Consider the following 13694-nt stretch of genomic DNA (forward strand, 5'->3'; position numbering starts at 1 on the left):
GTTTCACCATGTTGGCCAAGATGGTCTCAATCTCCTGACCTCGTGATTCACCAGCCTCGGCCTCCCAAAGTGTTGGACCGGCCTGTCTCTTCTTTTTCTTTAAATAGCCTGCAGTCTGAATTCTTGCTTAGGAACAGTTCTCCGTGAGATCTCCAATAACCCAATTGTCAAATCATATAGACACTTTGGTTCACTTGATCTCATGCCTACTTTTCAAAACTCATTTGGTTTCCCATGTTTGCTTCCTGTCTAACCAACTTGTTTTTTCTTAATCTGCTTTCTGCCTATGGGGTTCTTTTCCTCATAGAATTGTTTTAATGATTAAATGAGTTAATATATTAAGGATTTGGAACTAGTGTCTGGCACATAGAAAACACTCATTAGATACTATTATGATTTCACTAACATAATTATTAGATAATCTCATCCGTGGCTATGGTTTTTACTACCAATATATTGTTACAGCATAGACTTTTATGCTGTCTTTTTTTTTTTAATGCTTCATGAAATTGCGTGTCATCCTTGCACAGGGCCTGTGCTAATCTCTGTATTGTTCCAGTATTAGGGTATGTGCTGCTGAAGCAGGCAGTACTAAGTCTCAGATGGGTTTATCTAATTGCCAGCAACCCATTACTCATGCTAGAGGCAACCTGGGGGTGATCGTAGATACTTTACCTCCTCTAATCATTAACCAAATTTCTACTCAAGGTACCTTCTAAGTATCTTCTTTTCCATCCTCCTTATCTGTCTTTGTCTCACCAAGCCTTCGTCTAATCTATTCTCCATGCTACCGGTTGAGAACTTTCTAAATGGGGCTTTCATCACTCACACCTTTGTGATTGCTTCAGATTCTTCCATGGCATCTCTTGCTGAAAAGATACGCCTAAGCATAACAATTAAAGGCCTTTGATCTGGGCTCTGCCTATCTCCCCAAACCTCATTCTCTTGCTACTCCTCTTTTAGACTTAGCTGGGCTATGGACATACGATAATATTTTTTTTCCAAATATTCTAGGCATTCATACTTGAGCCATCCATTTATGGCTTCTTTCTGGACAACTCATTCCTCCTTCACTACATTGGAGTTCAGTTTTATTTACTGAGATACAAGGTGACGGACTCAAAAGTGTCTGAAATAGGTATGGAAACCATTCAGGTTGAGGAGTTATCTACTGTTGAGTAAGCTCTGAATATAGAGGCTAGAAAGAGGAAAGTATATAAAACCAGGGTGAGGAAGAAGAAAATCAGCAGTGGGAGTCAAGGACTATTGATAAATAATAATAAACAGGACAGACAGGGTAACATTTCAAGATGTGGTCAAGTGCAGCAGGGAAGGCAAAGCAAATCAGGTGAAAGATAAAGCCACTGAGATTACACTGACAATGAGAGGGCAGTTTCAGTGAGGGGTGGTGATGAAGCCAGAAGGTAAGGGATGGGCACCTGGTACATTACTTAGTGGCCTGTGTGACACCTCATACACTCAGGAGTGTACATTTCTGATCACATTAACAAGTCATGTCTAATTACTAATTAGACAAACCAAAGACAAAATTTTGGCACTGGGGTTATTTATAAGGTCTTCTATCCTTTTATGAGGGTTACTGCAGGGCACTTTATATTTTTGAGAGGCAAGAATAACCCTTTAGTTTCACAGCTATCAAAGCAACTTTTCCCTTTATTGGAGCTTTCAACCGTTCGTAGTACTGCAAGTCTTCTGTGGTTGTGATTAATTTAGTCTTCAGCCCTTTTGTTATAATCACTGTCCCCCATAATTAAAACATATTCTGTAGGAACTGAGTACACTGTGATGCCAGCCCTGATGGAAGAATAAGATACTTTTCACCCTTTACAGTGGCACTGATTTGCCTCCTATCTGCATTATACCCACAAACTTTTGAAGCATGTGCAGCAGGGAGACTTACCTGAGCACCCATAACTATCTTTCTGAACACTGCAACTCAGTAGTAATGCTTTGGGTTCAAGACTAAAAAAACAATACATCACAGCTTTCAAACTGAAAATATAATACAAGTAAAACAATTTAATGTAAAATTCTGTATATCAAAGATGAAACAAAGCTGAATTATAAATAGGCTGTAAACTAACAGCAGAATTACTTTCTCCCAAGATAATTGTTCACACCCATTGCACTGTAGTATCATATTTTTTTATTTTTTATTATTTTTTTTAAAGACTAGGTTTCACCATGTTGGTCAGGCTGGTCTTGAACTCCCGACCTCAGGTGATCCGCCCGCCTTGGCCTCCAAAGTGCTTGGATTACAGGCGTGAGCCGCCACACCTGGCCAAGTATCATGTTTTTTGAGACGGAGTCTCACTGTGTTGCCCAGGCTGGAATGCACTGGTCCTGCGTTGGCTTGCTGCAACCTCTACCTCCTGGGTTCAAGTGATTCTCCTGCCTCAGCCTCCTGAGTAGCTGGGATTACAGTTGCATGTCACCATGCCCGGCTAATTTTTTGCATTTTTAGTTTCACCATGTTGTCCAGGCTGGTAAACTCCTGATCTCAGGTGATCACCCGCCTCGGCTTCCCACAGTGCTGGCATTATAGGCGTGAACCATTGCACCCAGACTGCATTGTTGTATCTTAACTTTGAGAGACTTGTCTATTTCAGGTAAGTGATGCTGTCACTGCCCAAAAAGGAAAAATAATAGTCTGTATAATCTGCAAATTATTTCTGAGTTGTAGGCATTAATTCACTTGAATGCAAACTTTGCCTTACATTAGAAATAGCATAATCCTGTGTCCTAGCTCCTACTCCATACCAATTAAGTTAGTGTTTGGGAGAGGGAGCCAGGCATCTTTATTTTTAAAATATCTATAGGTGATTTAATTGTGCAACATTTTAGAACCACTGCCTTGTAGTTACAATAAGGAATGCTTTAACGTTTAGGGTTCTGTGTTCCAACCCAAGTGTTCCAAAAATGGAAAAAGGTAGTTTGGGATATATTATTACAAATGGCTTTTTAAAAACCTACATACTGTATATTTTACTGATTTTAAAGCCTTTTTCTTGTATTTAACATCTCTTTAATTAGGATGACTCTACAGACTCTTATGAAACAGTATACCAAGTTAATATGCCTTGTCTCTTCAAAGAAATTACTCTGGAAAGCTATGTGCTAATTCCAATATTGTTACCATTATTTTCGTCTTGAACCCAAAGCATTGTTCAGAATACTTTTAAGTAGTTTCTTAGAGCAGAATCTAAATTTTAAATAAATTTAATAGAGACAAATTTCCTGTTGAAGATTTTAGTTTTAAAAAGAGCTGCATCATTTGAAGTTAATGTGATGTGAATCAAGCTAGGTAATGTCGTATTTGGCTCAAAAGGAGATGTGGCTATGAGGATGACACAAGTTTTCTTAAGAGCTTCTTATAAGGAAGCAGTTCCAAAAAGCTTCAAAAATTTATTTGGGTAGTAGCAGCAGTAACTCAGAGTTTAAAAATTAAAATCAGAATTTTAAGAAACCTTAGAGATTATTCCTTTATTGCAAATGAAGTTTCAGGAAAACTTGACTCGAGTCATCAGTCGGTTGAGCTAGTTAGTGGCAGACCTGCAAAGAACTCATCCTCTGACTTTTAGCCTGAACCCCCACTCACTCCCATTCAAAAACTGGGGGTGAGGGCTGCAGGGAGGAAAACAAGGTTAGCTTCTGAATAAGTGTGTTTTAACATGTAATAATCCTTACTTTTCTCACAAACTGAATTTTAAAATATTGCAGAATTTTGCTGGGTGTTCTCTGCAGGAATATGAGTCTGTGAAAACCAGAATCATGTCAGACATGTTCATTATGTCCAGTCTTCCACCATCTTCCTTTTTTTTGCGGGGGGGGGGGGGGAGACAGCCTCACTCTGTCACCCAGGCTGGAGTGCAGTGGTGCAATCTCAGCTCACTGCAACCTGTCTCCCAAGTTCAAGCAATTCTCCTATCTCATCCCCCCGAGTAGCTGGGATTACAGCTGCCTGCTATCATGCCCGGCTAATTTTTTTTTTCTTTTTTGTTTGAGACGGAGTTTTGCTCTTGTTACCCAGGCTGGAGTGCAATGGCGCGATCTCGGCTCACCGCAACCTCCGCCTCCTGGGTTCAGGCAATTCTCCTGCCTTAGCCTCCTGAGTAGCTGGGATTACAGGCACACGCCACCATGCCCAGCTGATTTTTTGTATTTTTAGTAGAGACGGGGTTTCACCATGTCGACCAGGATGGTCTCGAACTCTCGACCTCGTGATCCACCCGCCTCGGCCTCCCAAAGCGCTGGGATTACAGGCTTGAGCCACCGCACCCGGCGCCCAGCTAATTTTTATATTTTTAGTAGAGGCAGGGTTTCACCATGTTGCCAGGCTGGTCTCGAACTCCTGACCTCAGGTGATCCACCCACCTCTGCCTCCCAAAGTGCTGGGATTACAGGTGTGAGCCACCACGCCTGACCAATTTCCACTTGTATGCAAGTTTCCATTCTTGTGTGCAAGCTGTCTGGATCTTGTAGCCTGAACCTGTCTAATGTGGCAAGATATTTAATCAGTATCCTGCTTTACTGCTAGAAGAGTTTCAGAAAGTTTACATATAAGAATAAATGAAAGTCGGGCCGGGCGCGGTGGCTCAAGCCTGTAATCCCAGCATTTTGGGAGGCCGAGGCGGGTGGATCACGAGGTCAAGAGATCGAGACCATCCTGGCCAACGTGGTGAAACCCCGTCTCTACTAAAAATACAAAAAATTAGCTGGGCATGGTGGCACGTGCCTGTAATCCCAGCTACTCAGGAGGCTGAGGCAGGAGAATTGCCTGAACCCAGGAGGCGGAGGTTGCGGTGAGCCGAGATCGCGCCATTGCATTCCAGCTTGGGTAACAAGAGCAGAACTCTGTCTCAAAAAAAAATAAATAAAATAAATGAAAGTCAACAAAAATAGGTAAAAGAAATTTCAGCAAAGAAAAAAGGATAGCAAAAGAAAACTAATACACAGAATATATGCTGTAAAGTATTCATTACTAAAATTCAGCCATATTCTGGCTTTGAATATATTGGCAGCCAAAAAAGTTAACCAGTTGAGATTCATAGTTCAAGTTTACCAGATGCTTAGAAGCCGCAAAGCTTTGCCTAGCATTCTGTCAAGAGGTTTTGGCTGTCTGTGTGAGTACTCTTACCTGAATGTTTTCCCAGAATTGAGTTTTCCAAAGAAATACGGGAGCAAGGGGCTAGAGTTGTAGGTATTCTGTGTTAGCATTCAAAGGCAGATCTCTCTACAAATCAAAATACCACTGATGACAACCTCTTGAAATTGAACTAAGCAATAGCCCACAACCTCACACCTGCCTGGAGGAACAACTGGGGAGAAAAGCCCAACCAGTCTTTTGCCATTCAGTCAGCCCCTCTACCTACTTTGGGCTTAAATTTCTATAAACACTATTAGTTCTGCCCTTTCAAATGGAAGGGTTATTCACTTTGGCTGAGAAAATTAGGAGTGGGCTGTTGCTAAATACAGGGCCCTTCCCTGTTTTGAAACTTAGCCATCATTATTCTGTGACTTACAATATGTATTTTTAAATTTATAATACTATTTTACAGATACCTCACAAATTTATGAGGTTGAGAGGGCAGATATTATAATATATTCCATGGATGAGAAAACAGGCTCTAGAGATGGAGTGACTTGTTCAGGGAAACCTGGTCACACAGCTAAGTCTCTTCATTTACAGCCTGTGTGTCCTTTGACATGGTTTTTTCCCCTCTCTTTATTTTACATGCCCTAGTTCCAGGCCTTTACCATTCTGATGTTTGACCATGGCTCACAAATCTCTTGCTAATATCTATTCACTCTAGATAAAAAGTCTGCCTGTCTTTTATTTTTATACATGCTATTTTAAAGAAAGAGTTGATTAGAACTCCTTATGCATGCACATTCATTTATTGGATGCTTTTCCTTTTTTAAAACTGAAGTCAGTTGTGATCATGCTTTAGTTTTATCTATTTTTAGATTTTAATTTTTGGGAATCTTTCCTCAGGTCTAAAGAACATGAAAAATAATGCATATACATGTAATTATATGCAACATTCCCTTCATTATAAATCTTGGCTATTTTAAAAAATGGTTTGAATACAGAATATTTGCATCAATTTTTCCCTTTAGTTTGAAATACCAGAGTAGCTGTTCTTATTGCTTCTTTTAAAAACTACGATTGAAGTGTGCAAACAGTATCAAATGTTTTACTTTGGGCAAAACTAGACTTGACTTTACCAGAATACTGGATTTCCAGGCCAGGCGTGGTGGCTCATGCCTGTAATCCCAGCACTTGAGAGGCCGAGGCAGGTGGATCAGTTGAGGTCAGGAGTTGGAGACCAGCCTGGCCAATGTGGTAAAACCCCGTCTTTACTAAAAATACAAAAATTAGCTAGGTATAGTGGTGGGAACCTATAATCCCAGGTACTAGGGAGGCTGAGGCAGGAGAATCACTTGAACCCGGGAGGCGGAGGTTGCAGTGAGCCAGGATCACACCCCTGCACTCCAGCCTGGGGAACAGAGTGAGACTCTATCTCAAAAGAAAAAAAAAAACAAAAAACAAAAAAACACTGGAAACCCAGTACATTCCACTATTCAACCACCATATCTTGCTTCTAGTCTAATACTGTATGTAAGATACTGTATGTGTACCTGACTTAAATGTTTGACCACGTTTTAACAAATTTGCTACATCTGCAGTGTCTATTCTCCCCATTTGTATTCACTCAAAGCCAAAGTAACAGTGGTGGGGAAGAAGCAAGCACTTTGGAGTCAAGTCAGACCTGGGTTTGAATCCTGACTCAGCTATTTACTAGCTATCACCTGTCTGTAGTTTTAAGATCAATGTAAAGCTCTTAGAACCAAAGGAACTCAAATGTTAATTTCATCATATGTATACACCATAATACTTTATTTAAATAAATGACCTAGTCAGGTATTAATACCACCACGTGCTACGATATCTACTGAAATGTGGCATGAAGGAAACAAAAACTCATGCCACTCCTCCTTTCTCTTCTAATTTGCAGTTTAACTTCTAAGACTCTTAATGACAAAAATAGTATATGGGAATATAGAAAAATAAAAACCAGAAACAAAATAATATATAGGATTTAACAGGAAAAGCAGAAGGAAAAGGTACATATGGATGGAATAAGAGATCTATGCATGGGGCCAGGTGCAGTGGCTCATGCCTGTAATCCCAGCACTATGGGTGGCTGAGGTGGGCAGGTCACAAGCAAGAGATAGAGACCATCTTGGCCAAGATGGCGAAACCCTGTCTCTACTAAAAATACAAAAATTAGCTGGGCATGGTGCGTGCACCTGTAGTCCCAGCTACTTGGGAGGCAGGAGAAACACTTGAGTCCAGGAGGCAGAGGTTACAGTAAGACCAGATCACGCCACTGCACTCCAGCCTGGTAACAGAGCAAGACTCCATCTAAAAAAAAAAAAAAAAAAAAAAATCTATGCATGGAACATGCAACTTAGGGTGGGGCACAGTGGCTCAAGCCTCTAATCCCAACACTTTTGGAGGTGAAGGTAGGAGGATCGTTTGAGCCCAGGAATTTGAGACCAGCCTGGGCAACATGGCAAAACCCCATCTCTACAAAAAATAAAAAATTTTAGCTGAGCATGGTGTCATGTGCCTGTGTCCAAGTTGCTCGGGAGGCTGAGGTGGGAGGATCATTGGAGTCCATGAGGTAGAGACTACAGTGAGCCATGATCATACCATTGCACTGCAGCCTGGGCGACAGCAACACCCTGTATCAAAAAAGAAAAAAAAAAAATCTGGCTGGGCACGGTGGCTCACACCTGTAATCCAAGCACTTTGGAGGCCAAGGCAGGCGGATCACTTGAGGTCGGGAGTTCAAGACCAGCCTGACCAACGTGGTGAAACCTTGTCTTAAAAAAAAAAAAAATCTGATAAGATTTATATACTACAAAAAACATTCTTACGTAGAAGGCTCACATATGACTTAAAAAAAATTTCTTTTCGGTTCCTGGTAACACAGAACACAATTACTTTAGGCAAATGCTAAAGCATCAATGAAGTAAGGATTCAATCTCCTGTAGTGGTAACTAGAAAGGATAACTGAGTTTCATTGTGGATTTTTTCCAGTCCTCTTAACTCATAGTCACATATCAATCGGATGTTGTTTCCAAAACCCTTTTTGTCCAGTGGCATGCCCACGCACCCATATGCCCACCCTCAACTCATACCCTGTTAATTTTGTTGGCAGACAACACTTGAAATTCAAACATTATTTTGGCTTTCATTCCCATCCAGATTAAGGCTGCCATGGGTTCTGGCTGAGGTATTTTGGGGTAGGTAAACAAAATAAAATACCTGTACTAATCAGTATTGTTCTCAACAACATATGACTAGCAATAATTAGTCATGCTAAAATCTGAACCAATTCTACATGTTTGGTAGATTTCTCTTGGTTGTCATTCTTTCCAGTGGCCCCAAAATTGTGTGCATACAATGTTACTTCTGAAAACATTTGTTTTAAAAGCGGTTCTAGTACAGAATGAGTGATCCCTTTCAGTGGACGTTGGTGCAGCTACCACACAGGGACAGCACAGGTGCCGTCAACTTGCAGTTACAGGTCTTTGCCCACTTTTACAGTGAAGGTTCTGTGCGTGAACGGATAATGTAGGTCATTATGATAAAACAGTATTAAAGGAGAAAATCTACTCCCAGATCCTTTTTGGACTACAAAGACAAGATATTAAAAGCACTAGCTTGAAAAGACCATTTATTAATCTGATATAGTTACAACTCATGGATTAAAATATCTATTACCAATAAGTTATTTTGTTTGCAGGGTTTCACTCTTGTTGCCTAGGCTGGAGTGCAATGGTGCCGTCTCAGCTCACTGCAACCTTCACCTCCCAGGTTCAAGTGATTCTTCTGCCTCAGCCTCCCAAGTAGCTGGGATTATAGGCATCTGCCACCATGCCCAGCTAATTTTTGTATTTTTAGTAGAGACGGGGTTTCACCAACTTGGCCAGGCTGGTTTCGAATTCCTGACCACAGGTGATCTGCTGTGTTGGCCTCCCAAAGTGCTGGGATTACAGGTGTGAGCCACCGCACCCGGCCCAGGTTCTAACTTTTTACATTCTTTGTTCTAGATAATTTGAATCACAGTTTCTGGCTATCTTAGGAAATTTCAATGATAGCCTATTAACAGGCTTTCTAGAAAGTTCTTTATCTCTGAAAAGAAGGTCCTACTGACTCTCAATCTCTTTCTTGACCTCGTGATCTACCCACCTTGGCTTCCCAAAGTGCTGGGATTACAGGCGTGAGCCAAAGCGCCCAGTGGTCTTACTGACTCTCTTGGCCACTGCCACATACAGCTTCTAAATAACCTATTGTGAACAGCACATTCATTCCAATACAAATAATGACATCTAGTGACCAATATGAAATATATACCAATATCATCCCAGTGGCAAAGTTTAAATATATAACAGCAATTCAATAATGAACACTAGTTGATTAAATAATTGAAAACCAATTGGAATCTCTTCAAGAAACACACTAAGGAGTAACATAGAGGCAGGACAAGGATTATTTAAGAAGAATGCATCAAAGAAATCTGACAAATAACAAAAGCCCTTCCAGGCTAAATAGTTCCTTTGTACTAATTTTGTTAGTCTAAATGAAAATAGTTTAAAGCTTTTTAAGAAAATTATCATAAATTACTTCCTGCATAACTTCTCTTGCATGGTTCTAAAATGTTGATAATGCTATAATTTATTTACTTAATTTTATATGAAGATATAAAAAATAAATATCATGCATATTTTGTTGACATTTTAAAAACCCACAAATAACTTAAAATGCTATTTAGAAAAACTGGCCTACATACTTGTTACTTATGGAAGATTCAAGCAAGTCTGAGTTTTTATGGCATCCTCAAACTGAAAAGGCTTCAAAATAATCAAATTTATTATTATTTTAGAAATAGAGATGGGGTCTCGTGCCATGTTGTCCAGAATAGTCTCAAAATCCTGGGTTCAAATGATTCTCCCAACTTGGCCTCCCAATGTGCTGGTATTACAGGAATAAGCAGCCACTGCACCCGACCAAAATCAGCCAATTAATGCCCTTATGTGATCAAAATATAATACTAAGGAAAATAATACAATCCAAAATTGGAGTGGAAACACCTTTTTCGCTATAGGTTTTAATTGAAAAGATCTGTGAACTAAAGGGAGTCTTTTCCAAGGGCATGCTGGAAACATAGAAAATGAAATGACAGAAACTTCCCATGTTTCTATCCTTCCTCGGGCATTGTCTTATCCTATTTGTTTCCTGAAACATCCCCTGTTAAGACTCTTGTGATTAGAAAGACAAAAATAAGTATTCATAAAAGTCCATCAGGTTCCTCAGTAAAGCTGAAGTCACACACTAGGGACAGGTGGTCTGAAGGATAATTGAAGGAAGGTAGCCGGTTGGGTCCGATCTGTTCTTCAGTGAGCAGATCGAGAGCTGACCTTACATTGAGAGCGTGTTTAGAATACCAGATGTAATCCAGGGTGTGCCTGCACTCCCCTGAGGTCCGGATCTTCCAGGTAGTATATGGGGGTTCTGACTGCCCGTCAGCACTCAGCAGCTTGTAGGCGCTGTTCAGGTTGAGGCTGGAGGATGCAAAGTGTTTGTAGACCTCTTCTGTTGGCTCTGCGTTGAAGTCCCCACACACAATAAGGGGAATCTTGGCTCCTTGGGTGATGTTTTGCAGGTTCTGAAGGAGGTCACAGCCTTGAGCTGATCGAAACTGCTCCCAGCCAGTGCGTGCTTTTAGATGGGTGACAGCGATGCAGAACTGTCGGCCTGACTCTTTGCACTCCAGGGTCTGTGCAATGGCCACCTGGTTGGTTTTCAATGTCATGGCTGTCAGCCTAATATTGGCACTGTTGATTAGTTTGAATCGGTTTTGGAGAAAAAATAAGGCACAGCCATCTGGTCCATTGTTATGTTCCACATCTAGACAAGGTGACCAGGGTTTGGGGAAAAACGTGCCTTGATAGCCTAGTCTACTGAGGAGTGGTTGGAAGGTGTCAAAATAGTGGTCCACCTCTTGGAGGCACAATATATCAGGCTGGTAGGCCAGGATTTCTTCCAGGATGAGACATTTCCTTTCTTCCCACTTGAGTGCTTCAACAGGGCATTGTACAAAGTTGTCTTTGCCTTCTCCAAGAGCTGAAAAGAAAAAGCTAGTCAGTTGTCAGCTCTTACAGAACCGTAACTTCAAAGTACCAGGAGTTTTGGCATCACTCAAGACCATCAGAATGCTTCTTCTGCTTTAGATGCTTTGAGTGATTCTCTGTCCAACTGTATTACCCCATCCAAACTAAATCACCTCTCACTATACGGATGAAGCAAACAGGTCTTTTGTTTCAAAATGATTTCATGTAACCATATTCCAGGATATTAATATCTTACAGGCCAGGTGCGGTGGTTCATGCCTGTAATCCCAGCACTTTGGCAGGCTGAGGTGGGCAGATCATGAGGTCAGGAGTTCAAGACCAGCCTAGCCAATATGATGAAACCTCGTCTCTACTAAAAATACAAAATTAACCAGGCATGGTGTGGCATGTGCCTGTAGTCCTAGCTACTCAGGAGGCTGAGGCAGGAGAATTGCTTGAACTCGGGAGGCGGAGGTTGCAGTGAGCTGAGATCATGCCACTGCACTCCAGCTTGGGTGACAGTGAGACTCTATCTCAAAAAAAATATCTTACTTAAGGAAACTGCTTTGCAGTCCCAGTGATCTAAGCTATGTCAAATGAAATAAATGTAAATTTGTTGTTAATTAAAAAAAAATTTTAGTTTGTTTTTTCAAACACCAAGTATTTAACACCAAGTATTAGTTTTAAAAGCCATGTGAACTGATATAAACAGATACTACTCAGAAGGAATGGGACTTTTTTTTTTTTTTTTCAGACAGCCTTGCTCCGTTACCCAGGCTGGAGTGCAACAGCACGATAGCGGCTCACCGCAACCTTTGCCTCCTGCATTCAAGTGATTCTCCCACCTCAGCCTCCTGAGTAGCTGGGAATACAGGCACCCACCATCATGCCTGACTAATTTTTTTTTTTGTATTTTTATAGAGACGGGGTTTTACCATGTTGGCAAGGCTGGTCAAACTCCTGACCTTAGGTGATCTGGCTCCGCTAAGCCTCCCAAAGTGCTGGGATTACAGGCGTGTGCCCAGCTGAATAGGACTTATTTTAAATGGGCAGCTTTTCCTACTTATGGAAAAAAGAATCAAAGATTGGATAAGTCAGGGAATATCCCTTATTTTCCAAGAAAAAAAAAATCAGGGCCTGGTTTTTCTTCAGATCTCAAGTGCAATATAAAAGGCAATGCTACATAAAGTTGATTGACACATCTGTTTTTTAATTTAGCAAACCCAGGAAAGAAGTCCTTTCTACCATAACAAAGTTTTTTTTTTTTTTTTTGGGACAGGCTCACTCTGTTGCCCAGGCTGGAGTGCAGTGGCTCAGTCTCAGCTCACTACCACCTCTGTCTCCCAGGTTCAAGCAATTCTCTTGCCTCAGCCTCCCAAGTAGCTGGTTCTACGGGCGCATACTACCAAACCCAGCTAATTTTTTGGTATTTTTAGTAGAGATGGGGTTTTACCATGTTGGTCAGGATGGTCTCAAACTCCTGACCTTAGGTGATCCACCTGCCTCGGCCTCCCAATGTGCTGAGATTACAGGATTGAGCCACTGCACCTGGCCACAAAGTAATATCTTTTTTTTTTTTTTTTTTTAGTTTTCAAAACGTCTTTAATAGGCTGGGTGTGCTGGCTAATGTCTGTAATCCCACAAAGTAATATCTTAATCAACAGAGAACTGAATACTATCTCATACTTTGTTTCAATTAAAAAAAAAAAAAAAAAACAGAATTGAAGCAACATCATTTTGGTCTCAAGTTATATCAACGAGTATAGATAATATGACCACAAAAATACCTAGACTCACCACCACCCACACAGAACTGCCATTCCCTGCAGAAAGTTCTGTGACACCCATTCAGTGTCTTCCCTGCAAATGCTATCGTAGTGCTACAGACTGAAAGCTGGCGCAACACAAAGGTTGAGGCTGTTCCATTTAACTGCTTAATAAAATGTAGAGCCCTTCAAATTCAGATCTGCTGGGAAGTAGACAGACTTTCATTGTTCTAGGATAGTCCACAAACATGGAAGGTGTAAAGAATAAATGTCGAGTTACTTGTTTTAATAGAGAAAATCAGGCTGGGTGTGGTGGCTCATGCCTGTAATCCTAGCACTTTGGGAGGCCGAGGTGGGTGGATCACCTGAGGTCAGGAGTTTGTGACCAGGCTGGCCTACATGGTGAAACCCTGCCTTTACTAACAATACAAAATTACTGGCCATGGCGGTGGGTGCCTGTAATCCCAGCTACTCGAGAAGCTGAGGCAGGAGAATCGCTTGAACCCCGGAGGCAGAGGTTGCGGTGAGCTGAGATCACCCCCATTGCACTGCAGCCTGGACAACATGTGAAACTCCATCTCAAAAAATAAATAAAAATTTAAAAAAGGGAAAACCAGATGACTTCCTTTCTTAACCTCTTCTAGGAGCTCTCCATGCTGCTGAAATCGCCCTATCCTTCTACACCTCCATCTGCCCACACCTCTTCCATCAACATAAAAC

At 41.2% G+C, this 13694-nt stretch overlaps 2 protein-coding genes and 1 pseudogene across 2 annotated transcripts in view; 1 reads left to right on the forward strand and 2 right to left on the reverse strand.

Moving 5' to 3' along the window:
- Positions 1-12934, forward strand: part of ELF2 (E74 like ETS transcription factor 2) — a 144336-nt gene extending 131402 nt beyond the window's left edge. Inside the window, exon 11 of the transcript XR_012517005.1 lies at positions 1-12934. The gene's annotated coding sequence lies outside the window, so the exon portion shown is untranslated.
- LOC120367780 (U6 spliceosomal RNA) lies at positions 486-585 on the reverse strand (annotated as a pseudogene).
- NOCT (nocturnin) overlaps positions 8745-13694 on the reverse strand; it is a 26137-nt gene continuing 21187 nt past the window's right edge. Inside the window, exon 3 of the mRNA XM_039479065.2 lies at positions 8745-11221. Within this exon, the coding sequence (XP_039334999.1) occupies positions 10386-11221 (836 nt within the window). The 3' untranslated portion in view covers positions 8745-10385. The remainder of the gene's footprint in view (positions 11222-13694) is intronic.

The sequence above is a fragment of the Saimiri boliviensis genome, chromosome 3, assembly GCF_048565385.1.
Source record: "Saimiri boliviensis isolate mSaiBol1 chromosome 3, mSaiBol1.pri, whole genome shotgun sequence".
NCBI lineage: Eukaryota > Metazoa > Chordata > Mammalia > Primates > Cebidae > Saimiri > Saimiri boliviensis.